Source organism: Misgurnus anguillicaudatus, chromosome 2 (assembly GCF_027580225.2).
Source record: "Misgurnus anguillicaudatus chromosome 2, ASM2758022v2, whole genome shotgun sequence".
NCBI lineage: Eukaryota > Metazoa > Chordata > Actinopteri > Cypriniformes > Cobitidae > Misgurnus > Misgurnus anguillicaudatus.
In genome coordinates this window covers 29,817,451-29,831,486 of record NC_073338.2, presented here as the reverse complement: position 1 = coordinate 29,831,486, position 14,036 = coordinate 29,817,451, and the positions used below count along the sequence as shown (strand labels likewise).

At 35.8% G+C, this 14,036-nt stretch overlaps 1 protein-coding gene across 1 annotated transcript in view; it reads left to right on the top strand.

Moving 5' to 3' along the window:
- Positions 1–8,262, top strand: part of col11a1b (collagen, type XI, alpha 1b) — a 91,399-nt gene extending 83,137 nt beyond the window's left edge. Inside the window, exons 55-67 of the mRNA XM_073876484.1 lie at positions 1,528–1,581; positions 2,172–2,279; positions 2,608–2,661; positions 2,781–2,834; positions 4,018–4,125; positions 4,513–4,566; positions 4,654–4,689; positions 4,766–4,819; positions 4,917–5,166; positions 5,332–5,444; positions 5,538–5,606; positions 5,765–5,998; positions 7,383–8,262. Coding sequence (XP_073732585.1) covers positions 1,528–1,581; positions 2,172–2,279; positions 2,608–2,661; positions 2,781–2,834; positions 4,018–4,125; positions 4,513–4,566; positions 4,654–4,689; positions 4,766–4,819; positions 4,917–5,166; positions 5,332–5,444; positions 5,538–5,606; positions 5,765–5,998; positions 7,383–7,529 — 1,335 coding nt within the window. The 3' untranslated portion in view covers positions 7,530–8,262. The remainder of the gene's footprint in view (positions 1–1,527; positions 1,582–2,171; positions 2,280–2,607; positions 2,662–2,780; positions 2,835–4,017; positions 4,126–4,512; positions 4,567–4,653; positions 4,690–4,765; positions 4,820–4,916; positions 5,167–5,331; positions 5,445–5,537; positions 5,607–5,764; positions 5,999–7,382) is intronic.
- The last annotated feature ends 5,774 nt before the right edge of the window (positions 8,263–14,036 follow it).

Here is a 14,036-nt window from a genome sequence, read left to right as displayed (position 1 = left end):
GGACATGAATTAGCTTAATCCAGGACTAGGCCTAAATTTAATTAGGAAATATAACTAGTTTTAACAAATATGCCTTACTAAAAACATTACCTGTGTGCATTTTGAGGCAAAATAAAGGGCACTGATTTATGTTAAGATATGTCAGTGCAAGTTGTTTTCAGTTTGGACAGCTCTTAAAAATGTTTTAGTCTAGGACTAGTCTAATCCCTGTCCGGGAAACCGCCTCTATGAGATTGTTTTGTATCCCTTTATAGCCTTATGAAGTGCAACAACTCTTCGGATATTTAGATCGGACATCTTTAGAGAGCTCCTCCTTGCGAGGCATGGTTCATAAGAGTTGATGCTTCTTAAATGGGCCCTGTCACAAGACTTTTTTAAGATGTCAAATAAATCTTTGGTGTCCCCAGAGCACATATGTGAAGTTTTAGATCAAAATACCATATAAATAATTTATTATAGCATGTTAAAATAGCCACTTTGTAGGTGTGTGCAAAAATGTGCCGTTTTGGGTGTGTCCTTTTTACTGGGTTGATCTTTTAAGTTAAAATTAAGTTACTGGGTTGATCTTTTTCACATTTTCTAGGTAGATAGAAGCACTGGGGACCCAATCATAGCACTTAAACATGGAAAAAGTCAGATTTTCATGCCATGGCCCTTAAGGACAGCAATCTTAAAATGTTTGAGTGTCTTTTTATCAATCAAATTATCACTAAACCACACCTTTAAACTCATTTTATTAATTGTACTGAGGTTTGCCAGATTTTGACACAAATTAGCTTTCATTAAAGTAATTAGTCTATGGGTTCACTTACATTTTCCTCCAGCACTATAAATGTGTAATGGGTGCTTTCAAAAAAAGGAAACTAGAATTATTTGTGTTGTCAGCTTATGCACATTGTGTTTGTCTGTTTTTGTGACTTATATGAGGATCGGATCACATTTTGTGGCAAATCGCTGTAGAGGGCCGGTTTATTCCTAGGGGTTCACCTACTTTTCTTGCCACTGTATGTCCATCATCTTTCAGAGGAAAACACTTGAAGTTATTTTGGTAAATGGTCTTGCTTTTCCCTGTTTTCTCCCATTATAAAACTTGGAGGAGCAAGGACATTTGCTAAAATGAATCCAAATATGTTTGCCTGAAAGATGATGGACATATTTATCTTTGATTACTTGAGGGTGAGTAAATCACAGCGTAATTTTGATATTTGGCTAAAGGATCTCTTTAAGAATTGTATTATGAGAATATATCCCTTTTGCCTATCCTAGTTTCATTTTAAAGCACACATATAACAAAATTCTGTAAGGCTTATGTTTAAAAAAATGAAAATTATGGAATTTGGAATATTATATTTAAGATATAGATATATAGATGTTTAGATACTATATAGATATCAATATAGTTTGTGCAACCAGTCTAATGTGAATGTATTTTGATGGAAAACAACACAATTTAAAGAATATAAAAAGGATTTTATGCAGTGAAGTGATTATTAATGATTGATTATGGTTTGATTTTCTTTTTTTAAGGGTTCTGCTGGCCCCGCTGGTCCTGAAGGCAGACAGGGAGAGAAGGGTGCCAAGGTAAGACTTTCATCTGTTCTTAAAAACAGCAGCATGATTGCCCTTTGTATTGCTGTGCAAAACCTTTGTTGTCTTAAGCTGTTGATTTGTTATCTGTGCGAAGGCTTTTGTGTGCTCTCTCTTAGCACTGAGTGTTTCTGACTTTCAAAATCCTTTTTTAAAGATTTTTGCACAACAAAGCCTTATTGGATGCCAAGTCAAGTTAATCCCGCACTATGGATTCAGCCATAGAAAGTGGCAGAAAATCTATTTTAAAGCTTGCTTTTAAAGCTCTAGTTTCTAAGAATGATCAGTTGATCTATTGTTATTGTTTTATCTAATCACATAACATGTTACCCTTGATCACATCACTGTTGATGTTAGAAAATGTGCATCCAAAAGCTCAGTTTAAAGACTAAACGAACATTAGATAAATAGAAACTTTCGATTAAATTGTACATGTTTAGTGTATCAAACTTAAAATATACACACAATAAATAAAATTCAGTGTTTCATTATTATATTTGCTGATCACCCTGTAAAGTTTTCTTTTGCAGTAATGACCGATTGACTATATATACTGCCTTTCTAACTGTATTTTTGTCACACAGGGAGAAGCCGGTGCTGAGGGACCAGTGGGCAAAACTGGCCCTGTGGGTCCCCAGGGACCTCCTGGAAAGGCTGGTGCCGAGGGGTTACGTGGTATCCCTGGACCTGTGGTATGCTTTTAGGAAACTCATTTTCTCCAAACACTCTGTAATTATTTTATGTTAGCCAAATCATTACATGTTTCAAAACTGAGTCTCTATCTTTGTCCATTCTGTATATTGTAAAAATTCTTTGTTTTGCTTAAATTTCTTTAAAGTTCAATCAACTTGAATTTTTAATTCAACTTTCTTGGCTAGTGAGGAGTTACTATAAATTATAAAAAAAGTTAAATTACTATTTATTTTAACTTAAAAATGTATGTGCAACAATACATTTTTACAGTGTAGAGGTTGAGTTTATGTACTGTGTACTATAATTTGTCATTGTCTTTTGTCTCAGGGCGAGCAGGGACTTCCTGGTGCCTCTGGCCAAGATGGTCCTCCTGGGCCGTTGGTAAGAGAATGCACAGCATAATTTGTTTACTCAGATGAATGTATCGAGTAATGTTTAAAGTCACTTATTAGCTTTGATTCTGAACAATGACAACATGCATTTGTTTTGACAATGTTTAGGGTCCTCCTGGTCTTCCTGGCTTGAAAGGTGACCCTGGTTCTAAGGGTGAGAAGGTATGTTGGTACATTTTAACAGGGTTGTTATGTTTATAGAATAAAAAGCAGAAAACTGAGATCAATGCAGAAAACAAAAAAATCAATGCTAAAAGTACAAAGAAAACAAATGGGAAGTTAAAGACATCAAAGCATGTCCAGTAAAGTATAGGTGTAGATAGATAAAAATGTTATTGTTAATTATAGATTCCCCTGGTCTGAAACAAAAGTATTTTTCAAAGTGTGTACAATATCAAAGACTTTACAACACAGTCAGAGAGTGTTTTCTTATTCTAATACATCAGATACAGTAGTACAGTAGCGCTATAACTTAAAGGGATAGTTGACCCAAAAATGAAAGTCATCATTTACTTACCCTCGTGTTGTTTTAAATCTTTATGAGTTTATTTATTCTCTTAAGGACAAAAGAAGATATTTTGAAAACTACAGCTTTTCTTAAAAAAAGTTTTTATTAGTAATGCTGAGCTCAGTTAAAAGTTTGAGAGAGCAGTTGGCTTTACTGCCATCGCTATTTCATATAATGACAAGGTATAAACAGGATTAGATTTAGTGTCAGACAATGATTAAACCTTTACTTTGCCAGCAATACAGTTATAAATGCAGTATACCTCTCTAAAGATGTTTTATGATGGGACACCTGGTGAGTTGCCAGATTGTATTATGTATTAATATTGTGCAGAGGCAACTAGCTGTAGCTGTAAATGGCAGGTGTTGAATAAAATTATTCCACTTAAACACATTGTCTCTGTGCTTAGAATAGCAATGCACAATGCTATAAAAATAATATTGATTCACTTTAATGAAATATAGTTGTTTGGCATTGAAGTTTTGCATTTTGTTTTTTATTTCACTTTTGTTCAATTTTATTAAGTGAAAACAGCTTGCACTCGCATATCTTGACTTAAAATATATGAGTGCCATTGTTTTGTGTCAAGATGCAAACCAGTATTGTTTTTTGTAAGGTTTGTTTGTATAAAGTCCTAATCGTGGCTTAATCTAAACCCTGTCTGGGAAACTGCCCCATAGAGTCATCCGTTTGTTTGTAGAAATGATGCTAACAGGGATCAACAACACTTTCATCTTATTGGCATTTCTGTCAACACGTTATTCCTTTGAGCCTTTTTTAAACAGATTTGAAACCAGTGCATAGATTCATATGAAGGTTTTTTCTGCTCTTTTTCAGGGTCATCCAGGTCTGATTGGTCTTGTTGGTCCTCCCGGTGAACCAGGAGAGAAGGGTGACAGGGGATTGCAGGGACCTCAGGGACTGGGTGGAGGCAAGGGTGATGTTGTGAGTAGATGCTCTTTACACGCTTATTTCGTTTTGTGTAGTTTTTCGGCTCAACATCTGCCTTGATTAAGAATTAACACTTACTCCTGGTTTCACAGACAAGACTTAATGCTAGTCCTTGACTAAACACAGGTCCTCAAGATACACACCTGCAACGAATACCCTCTATTTCTTTATAAAAGTGGTTTAAACAGTTCAAAGATAGTTCAAAATTATTAATAATGGACTTCTCTCGAAGAGTAAAGATTGAAAGATTGGTAAATGACAGGTAATGTCATGAATGATCTTAAAAAAGATCTGAAACTTCTGCACCTATTGTACTGGCTTTTTGTTCTGGATAGACTAACACTGATATATCCTAATGCATCATTGATTTATTGTTTGCAGGGTCTTCTTGGTTCTCCTGGCCCACTTGGTCCCCCAGGTCCTCCTGGTATTCCTGTAAGCGTCTTCTTTACTGTAGCATGTCGTACATTTTACTGTAGTATTATTTGCATAGTTGGTTTCCTTGTTTTCTTCTATCTTCAGGGCACACAAGGACAGAAAGGATCCAAAGGATCATTGGTAAGTGCTAAATCTCTAAAAGGCTCCATAAGGTTTTTATTAACTCTCAGTTAATCACCATGTTCTCTTTCCTCAGGGTTCAGCTGGCCAGAAGGGAGAACCTGGGTTGATGGGACCACCAGGTCCACCGGTAAGAAAAGCACTGTACTTTGTAAAAAAACAAATGCATTGTAAGCTGTGTTGGAAATCATTATATAACTTGTCTCATTGTGCTGTCCATCACTTAGGGTCCCGCTGGTGACATCATCCAGTCCCTTCCTATCCAGGCAAACAAAAAATCAAAGAGGTCAGCCGATGTGCAGGATGACGAAGCAGCGGGTTTGACGGACTATGGCATGGAGGGAATGGAGGACGTGTTTGGCTCCCTCAACAACCTAAAGCAGGACATCGAACGTATGAAGTTCCCATTGGGAACCCAGGACAACCCAGCCAGAACCTGCAAAGACCTCCAGCTCAGCCAGCCAGATTTCCCAGATGGTGGGAGAAAGTTTATGAGTTTCAGTAGTCAAAGCAGAATTATAAACTTATTTGAGGCTAAGAAATAAGAGTCTGATCTACTAGTGAACTAGATTTGATAGTCTCTCTGTAATTGGAGCAAACGCATAGAGAATCTTCTAGTAACTTGCATGTTTTTGATTGTAGGAGTATACTGGATCGATCCCAATATGGGATGCACAGGAGATACCTTCAAAGTGTACTGTAATTTCACAGCAGGAGGAGAAACTTGCATCAACCCCGATAAGAAATCATCAGGGGTAAGAGAAGAAATGCTGCTAAATCTCACGATCAATTGAAAGTAAAATCTTTATTAGGGTGAATTTGTTTAACCAAACTTCCTTTTGTTTCAGGTTAGAATATCAAACTGGCCAAAGGAGGCCCCAGGATCTTGGTTCAGTGAATTCAAGCGTGGGAAAATCGTAAGTCCCCTCCATTTTAACATTCATAATCTTTGAATCAAAGCTCAAGCCACTCTGGATCCCTGCGGCTGAAAGTGACAATAGTCTATCTAATATTAAAAGCTGCTTCAGTCTCTGAGATGATGTTTGATCAGAGATGATGTTTTTCTCTGCCTCAGCTGTCTTATGTGGATGTCGAAGAGAACTCGATCAGCTCAGTCCAGATGACGTTCCTCAAGTTGCTCAGCTCTTCTGCCCGGCAGAACTTCACTTACATTTGCCATCAGTCGGTGGCTTGGTATGATGCCAAAGCAGACAACTATGACAAGGCGCTGCGTTTCCTAGGCTCCAATGACGAGGAAATGTCCTATGACAACAACCCCTTCATCAAGGCTCTTTCAGACGGCTGCTCGGTAAGGCTGTTGGTTCAAACATTTCACTTATTCAGTTCCAGTGGCATTCATACATATTTAAGTATGTCTGTAAATAATCCAAATGCTTGCATAAATGTATTAATTTTAATAAAGGTGCTTTTTTACTTGCTCTCAACAGGGATGCATTAGTATCATTTATTTGTTATTTATTTATTAAAAACACTTTATTTCACAGTGTTCAGCACCATTTTATGAAATAAAATAATTTACGCACAGTAGCCTAAATTTGGTAGCCTGGCTAACACCAAACCAGTCTCATAGAGAATGAGACGTGGTCTGGGAACCACATGCTCATTTTCTCGTATTTGAGGCGTGGTTTACGAATGCCCAGAGCCGTTTATTGGGCACTACGAATGTCTATCAAATGCGTCTGTGTACGTAGCTCATAGCCAATCGTTTCAATTATACCAGGTGACGTACGTAGAGCGACATCAATTCAAACGTCAACAACTTTTATCGGTACGTGTGCACACCGGTACACACCGGTAGCTGTATATTGATATTGAAAAGCAACACAACTTAGTGGCACTGTGAAAACCACAGTACAGGCATACTGACAATATGATATTAATAAATACCACTTATCATATATAAGTTAAATGGACTTCGTCGACGATGATGCCTAGCAGGTTGGTCCTATAAAACTCCATGGCTATCATGTCTTGCCATATCCAAACATTCTTCTTGGATATGAAATTGTTTAACGGCAAAAGTTGCTCTTTTTTTAGTAAACTTACGTTCAAAATTACTTACAACACTATCTAAGGCTGCATTGAAAAGTAACTTTCCGTCTGCTGCCGTGTTGGATAAACAAAACTGCTTCAAAACTCGTCATTGTCTTGCTGCCCCCTCCCCGTTCTGTGATTGGTTCACTATTTCAGGGGAAAAATAGGTCCATGGTTTCCATGCTAGACTTGCAGCGTGAATAAATTTGCGTACAAGGCAGCATGGGGAAACCCAGGCTATAAATTTGGTTCAAATTATTTCTCAATATCGATATCTTCATCTGATACAGGCTCAAACATAAGGTCTGTTTGCACACACACAGCTACTGAAATGAGCCACTCCGTGAAACAACCAATCAAAGCAGAGCTCAAAATTATTATTCATGACCATTTCAACTTTGGTAATAATAGACCATTTAATACTAGAGACAAGTTGTAAATTGACATGATAAACCATTTCTGGATCGTTTTCGCACTTTATAAAGCCACAAACCTTCTATGTAGATATCAGAGAACAATTTGCATTCTTTGGCAATCTTTTGGATTTTTAAATAAGTGTGCTAATTTAACACGAGATGTATAGGCCTAATGTATTAAACAGTCACGAATAACCTCATGTGTCTTCCTCTCTGTTCCAGACAAAGCAGGGATATTCGAAATCTGTGATGGAAATTAACACTCCTCGCATCGACCAGGTGCCCATCATCGACGTCATGTTGAATGACTTTGGGGAATCCAATCAAAGGTTTGGTTTTGAGGTAGGCCCTGTCTGCTTCCTCGGCTAAAGGACACCCTTTACCGTCATGGCAAAGGTCAAGGAGTGTGGCCAGCCAAGAGCCCCCCTACCCCTGGCATCAGCCACCCACCCCTTCCTCGCGCCACAAACACATCAGCTCCCTCACTGCGTAATTTGAAATGTTTGAATGCCCCGTTTGAACATTTGAAAACCGTTATTGGAATAAAATTGTGAGAGAGGACTTGAACTGCCTGGTGGACAGTGGCGCACATTCAGGGGAAGGAGGTCCATTGCTTCATCTTCTCACCACACTATCCAGCCTAGAACCAGTAGGATTTTTCCCAAACCCCCAAATTGTTATTCACCACTTTATTGTCTTACACCTTGTTTTCAACCTTGATCTCAGCACCACTTCTTTTAAAATACCCACGCAGTCCTTAATCTGTATTCCTTATGGATCGTATTCCTCTTGGTGCTGCTCTGAGAAAGACAACCACAGCGGTGTGCTCTTGTGGTAAACTTCCAAACACTTACGGTGCTATAAAAGTGCATTTTTGGTAAAACTGTAATTATTATTTTGTACAATACTGTTCTTTCTCAATTTCCTTTTTAAATCTTGCATGTATCAAAATTGATGTTAAGAAATTTTAGTATCTATAAAGAGACTTCGCTAGATAGCGGTTTTGTTTTTATTTTATTTTTTTCCAAGCAGCATTACTTACAAGATGTCAATCCAAGTGTCTATAAAATAACTATAAAATAAAATACGCATTCAAACCATCTATATTTGTAATTATAAAGTATCCCTTTTGTAAATATCGGCCCATTTAAGCACTATGAGCTTCCACTCTATCCAGGAATATATGGGCATTCAGTCATGTGTCTAATGTAAAATGAAGGATTGAACTGAAAGTCAGTTTTCTTACTTTCTCTTACTGAAGTCTGCAGATTTCCACCGGCTTTTGACGTTCACAAATGATGCGGTGGGAATCAATGACTCTCTCTCAACGATGCAAAAGAAACTTGATGAAGAGTAACTTGATGTTAAATTAAATATCTTCACAGTATACCTCAGTCTTTTGAAGGGAGTGTCAGATTCGAAGATGTTCAACCCTGTACATACAGAGCCTTGGTTGGATAATCAAGTTGATATATCTGCAGGGGATTTTAAAAATAAAAAAGGCTATTTGTTAAACTTTGGCTATTTGTGATTGCTTTAACTTACCCCCTGAAGAAACGGAAACAACTTTGAGGTGCTTCAACATTAGAAATGGATTCTGGACAGTATTGTATTCAAAGTGATAATTGTTTACTTTTAGTGTGAATCATTCCTGTGTTTCTGTGCTGTATGTCCAAAAGCTTATTGCATACTAGAACTTCATATATTTAAATCTTACTGTGGTAAAAAATGTGTTCAGGTTTGTGCGATTCTTTAATGCTGAAACTGTACTTTTCATTGCTTGATTTTCTTTTACCTCCATTGTTTTCTGTCTGTGTCTTTGAAAACCCTTCAAATATATGACAGTAATTTCACGACTTACCCATCTGTGTAACATAATTATAATTTATGTAAAACTTGGAATAAATGATCAGTACCTTTCAATTAGATAATCTGCTCTGTTTCAGTTTTGCTCTAAACATCAACATGTTTAGTTAACAGATCATGTTTCATTGATACATCAGTGTAATTTGTTTCATTACTTTCAACATTTTAATCTTAAAGAATGTTTCTGTTAGAATGAAATGAAGAAATTAGATTGTGACGTAACTTCAGTATCTAATGTTGCCATGGTGCTATTAGTAGAACAGTCCAGGCATGCAGAAGGCTACATGCACGTATGGTGTTGAACAAATTGCTGTCTGTGATCTCCTGGAATAACTTTTTCGGTAACACTTTACTTGAAGGTGTGTTCATAAGACTGACATGAAACCTTCATAATAATGACATGACTCGTGTCATGAACATGAAGGAGATTTTATGCACATTTATGACAACTTTCATTAAGTGTCATTTGTTGAATTCTGTCGTTTTTGATGCAAGGATGACATTGTTTGAGATGTCTTTGTTATGGGAACTTGACATTAACCAATACATCATAACTTGTTATGACAACTTGACATTACCAAGACAACATAACTGACCACTTTTGTCATTAAAATGCCCTTGAGTGTTAATATGCTCTGTCAAATAGTTTTGTGGCGGCATCATGAGTGTTTTTCTTGACCTTATCTACAGTGATACAAATTGAATTTGTCATTAAAATGTTGAGTGCTAATACTCTGTCATATAGTTTTTGTGGCAGTGTTATGAATATTTTTCTTGCCCTCAACTACAGCGGTACAAATGTAACTTGTCATTAAAATGTCATTTAGTGTTAATACTCTGTCAAATAGTTTTATGACAACGTCATGAATATTCTTCAATTCAAAATGTTTTTGTTAAGTTTCCTCCAGGTGTTAGAGAAATAAAATCATCCAATAATAATAAAACTAATAAAATTGATACAAATATATTTTATTGCAAATGAAGACTGTATAATAATGGGTTAAGCCATGCAGCGTTGGGTCCGTAAAAAATACTTTGCTGCCTTCAAATTTTTTGTTGAATCAACTCGGATTTACATGTCATTTCAACGTACTATTATTTATCTTGACAAGAGATGAGTTGTTAAAACTACAGGTGAGTTGTTATAACTTATAAAATGAAGTTGACTTTTTTCAACTGTATTTTGTAAGTTGTGACAACTCATCTCTGTTGACATGACTTGTAAATCTGAGTTGATTTAACAAAAAAAATTGAAGGCAGCAAAGTTTTTTTACAGTGTGGAAAACAGTTAATTGCATTAAATTAATTAAATATTTTCTTCTAATTAAATATAAGTTTTTCTTCTATGTCAGAAAATTCTATTAGTTGTCAGTTTTTTATGTATTGTGCACATAAAGTTTTATAGTATTAACGCTTATTGACATTTTAATGACAAGTTAGATGTGTGCCAATGTAGTTGAGGTCAAGAAGGATATTCATGATGCTGTTATGAAACTATTTGACAGAGTATTAACACTTAATGACATTTAAATGACAGTTTAATGTAATGTTAACCCATAAAGCTAGGTAGTTTCTTACGTTTGATAATTATTCTGCTATTTCATGTTATGACAGATTTATGATAAGTTATGATGTATTGGTTTATGCCAAGTTGCCATAACAAAGACATCTTAAGCAGTGTCATCTTTGCATTGAAAATGAAATAATTGAACAAATGAAACTTATTTACATAAACGTGCTAGAAATCTTCTTCATGTTCATGACACGATTATGAAGGTGAAATGTCAGGCTTATGAACACCCCTTCAAATAAAGAGTTACCTCTTTTTTTAAAATAGTATTGTTAAATATTTTTGTACACTGTAAACATTATTGGTTGCATTGCATTTTAAAGTATAATCAAATTGGCTATTATAAAATAACAAATTAAATAAACAATTAGGCTATTGAAAAAGTTAAATTTTAGCAAATTAAGCAATTGTAACTTTATTTTATGAGTTACAGCAACACATCATAGTCAAGATAAAAATATTAAGTTGATTGTACTTAAAAATTTAAGGCCACCAGTTAATTTTGAAAGTGTTTTATATTCATTTCATAAAACCTTGGTAATAGTTTTATAATAACATTACTCAACACAAATTTAAAGGTATAAGAAAATGTTTAAAAGATATGAGGGCTCTAAAAAGAACTGTTAGAGGGGCATATAGAAACGATTTAATCGAGAGCAGTTTTTTATTTTTGTTGATTTTTTTCAAAAAGACACATAGTATACAAAAATATCTTATAGTACATGTTTTGGATGAAAATTAATTTTGAAGAGCAGCGTATGAAAAAGAACCAGGCCATCTACCGAACTCCATCTTGAGCTTCTGTTTTTCTACAACCAAAGTATTTTAATAAAAAGTTCTAGCTTCATCATTCTCCCTTTCTGCTCTATCCATTATAATTTTAATAAAATGTGACATTCTCATATATTTCTAATGGTGACAAAAATGGCAACCAGCAGCAGTGGGCTTACAGAAATGGATTCAGATCTTTCATGTGCTTTAATATGAAGAGTGGATAGGGTTTTGATGATGCTGTTCATTAATGAGGAGACAGTCTGAATTTAAACCTCGCCATACTTCTGGTAGATTTAATAATTGAATTACGGGGTACATTCAAGGACCTGGCACTGGATCAACGTTTTGTTTTCCTGTTTTGTCTTTCTGCACTCTGATTGATGTTTTGTGGTATAATTGGATTTATATGGACTGAGGTCATGCTTCAGTCAAAAGTTAAAACCAAAACACTTTTATTTGGAAACAGTAACAGGGTTTTACTGTAAACCTGTAAAACTAGCAGGCAAAATAATCAAAATAAAACGCTAGTCATTCATACAAATTGTCTGCCATGTTTACATTTCGGCTAATCTGATACAGATTTAAAGTGTCAAGCTACAGCCAGACTAACCTTTTGATATAAATATAGCTGCACTAAATGACTGTTTGACAAACAATAAATGTGTTTAAAACTTTTCTTTTCTTGAAAAAAAAATTCTATATTAAGTCTCTGTCCAGTCCCACGCAAGGCATGCTGGGAAGAGCATGCCTTGCTTTTCCTTTATAAAATCATCAAGAACATTCTGTAAAAATATAACCTTGATATCTTTAGGTCTGAGTAAGACCATGTCAAAGATTGAAATCAATGTGAAATCAAGCTTTGATGCTCTTAATCTCATAGATTATTACACTTTAGCCTGAATTTGACAGAAAGTTTCACATATTGTCAAGAACATTGTCAACTTTTTAAAATTATTATCTAGTACAAAAGGTCAAAAACACCCACTTTGAACTGATCAATAAGCAACTGATGTCACTTAAAGAGGATGACATATCTTGCGGATGATCCTGCAGTCCCTGTCATCATCTGCAGTAAGCACAATACTGAAATATATACAGGATTATGCCACATCAAAGGTCCTGACAGCTACTTGTGAAAGATTGCCTTAATACCCTTGTTGCATTATTCATTCCTTTCTGAAACATCAAAGGTACTTGATCACTTCATAAAAAGTGATCTTATTTTTGTGTCCTCAAAGATTCAACTTCAAGAAAAGTCTTTCTCTTTGAGCCTCTGAGACGCATCTATGAAAGGCATATGCTCTTAGCATATTCAGTACAATAATGCCTGGATCACAAATTTAGTAGTGCTGACGCGGCCTAAAGCATGATTCAATTCTATAGCACAGAATTCTTGTCTTTGCAATACACGGTCAGAAAAAAACAACACATTGAAATCTTTTACGTTTTGGTACTGTACTTAACTGTGCCTTTAATGGTACACAATAGCTCCTTAAGATACAGTAATGTACCCAAAAAGGTACAAACTGAACTTTGTACCACTCCAGCTGTGTATATAGTAACAGCTGTGATGCAAAATACCTGTTCAACACATATTGCATGGTGCAGTACATTTAAATGTTACCCTGCTGGACTTTTTAAGGTGTCTCCCAGCCATGCTGATCTGTTTTGAAGCATTTTTATAATGAACTTGCATTAACAAAACATGAGATAAAACTGTTTTTGCTAAATTTGCAAATCACAGTGCAGAATAATGCAATTGACTTCATTTTCAAAGCAAAGGTTTAAGAATGGGTAAGAAAAGGGAGAAACAGATTTGGAGGAGGAGAGTGAAGTAAATAATAAGCAACTGCACATGACGTGTTTATCTGTTCTGTGAGTCACTGTTTATATACCAATCTGGAACTTGTTTAATCATCATAACATTTTGCCTTTAGTCATGGCTTGTATATTTTACTGTAAACTCATTTCACAGGACACAAACTTCTGGCAGGTGCCTTATTCCTGTCTGAGCTCCTCCTTGTATTTTGTTCTTAAAGAAAACTAATCTTCTTCTTCATCCTATGGAATATACTAAAAGAACATAGTGTACTATGACTTACTTCCAAATATTGATTTATGGCGAAATGTTCCACAAGCAGAAAGTCCATTATCTGTGGCTTTGATGTGCCTAAGCGTGTAAAATAAATCAGCAAAGCTTATTTGCACTTATCAAATAAGTTCCTGCTGTCTGTACAGTGATTGGTGAGATGAATAATGTCTGTTTGTAAATGTTCAGTTTTGTGCGTGGGAATGTTGTGTGCCTGCATGCGTCTGGTGCTCTGCTCTTGTTGGAAACACCTTTCATTCACAGCTCTACCGTAATGCAATGTGTACACATATCAACCTGTTAGTCTGTGCCTAAGTTTGCTGCCTCCTTTTTCTCTTTTAGGTCTCCTTTAATTCAAAATATTCTGTGTTTTTAGGAGCCTTACCAACCCATTAGCGAAGACCTGTTTAGGGAAGCAATTTTCACGATGAACCAGGGCCTCATTTATAAAGAGTGCGTACACAAAAATCCACAGCAAAGTCCATATTAATAAAAACTGTCTTTGATGTGGAAAAGTGCTTAGCGCCACGTCAGGGTCTGAGCAGACATACGCACTTTTGCTGGTCCGATTGCTGCA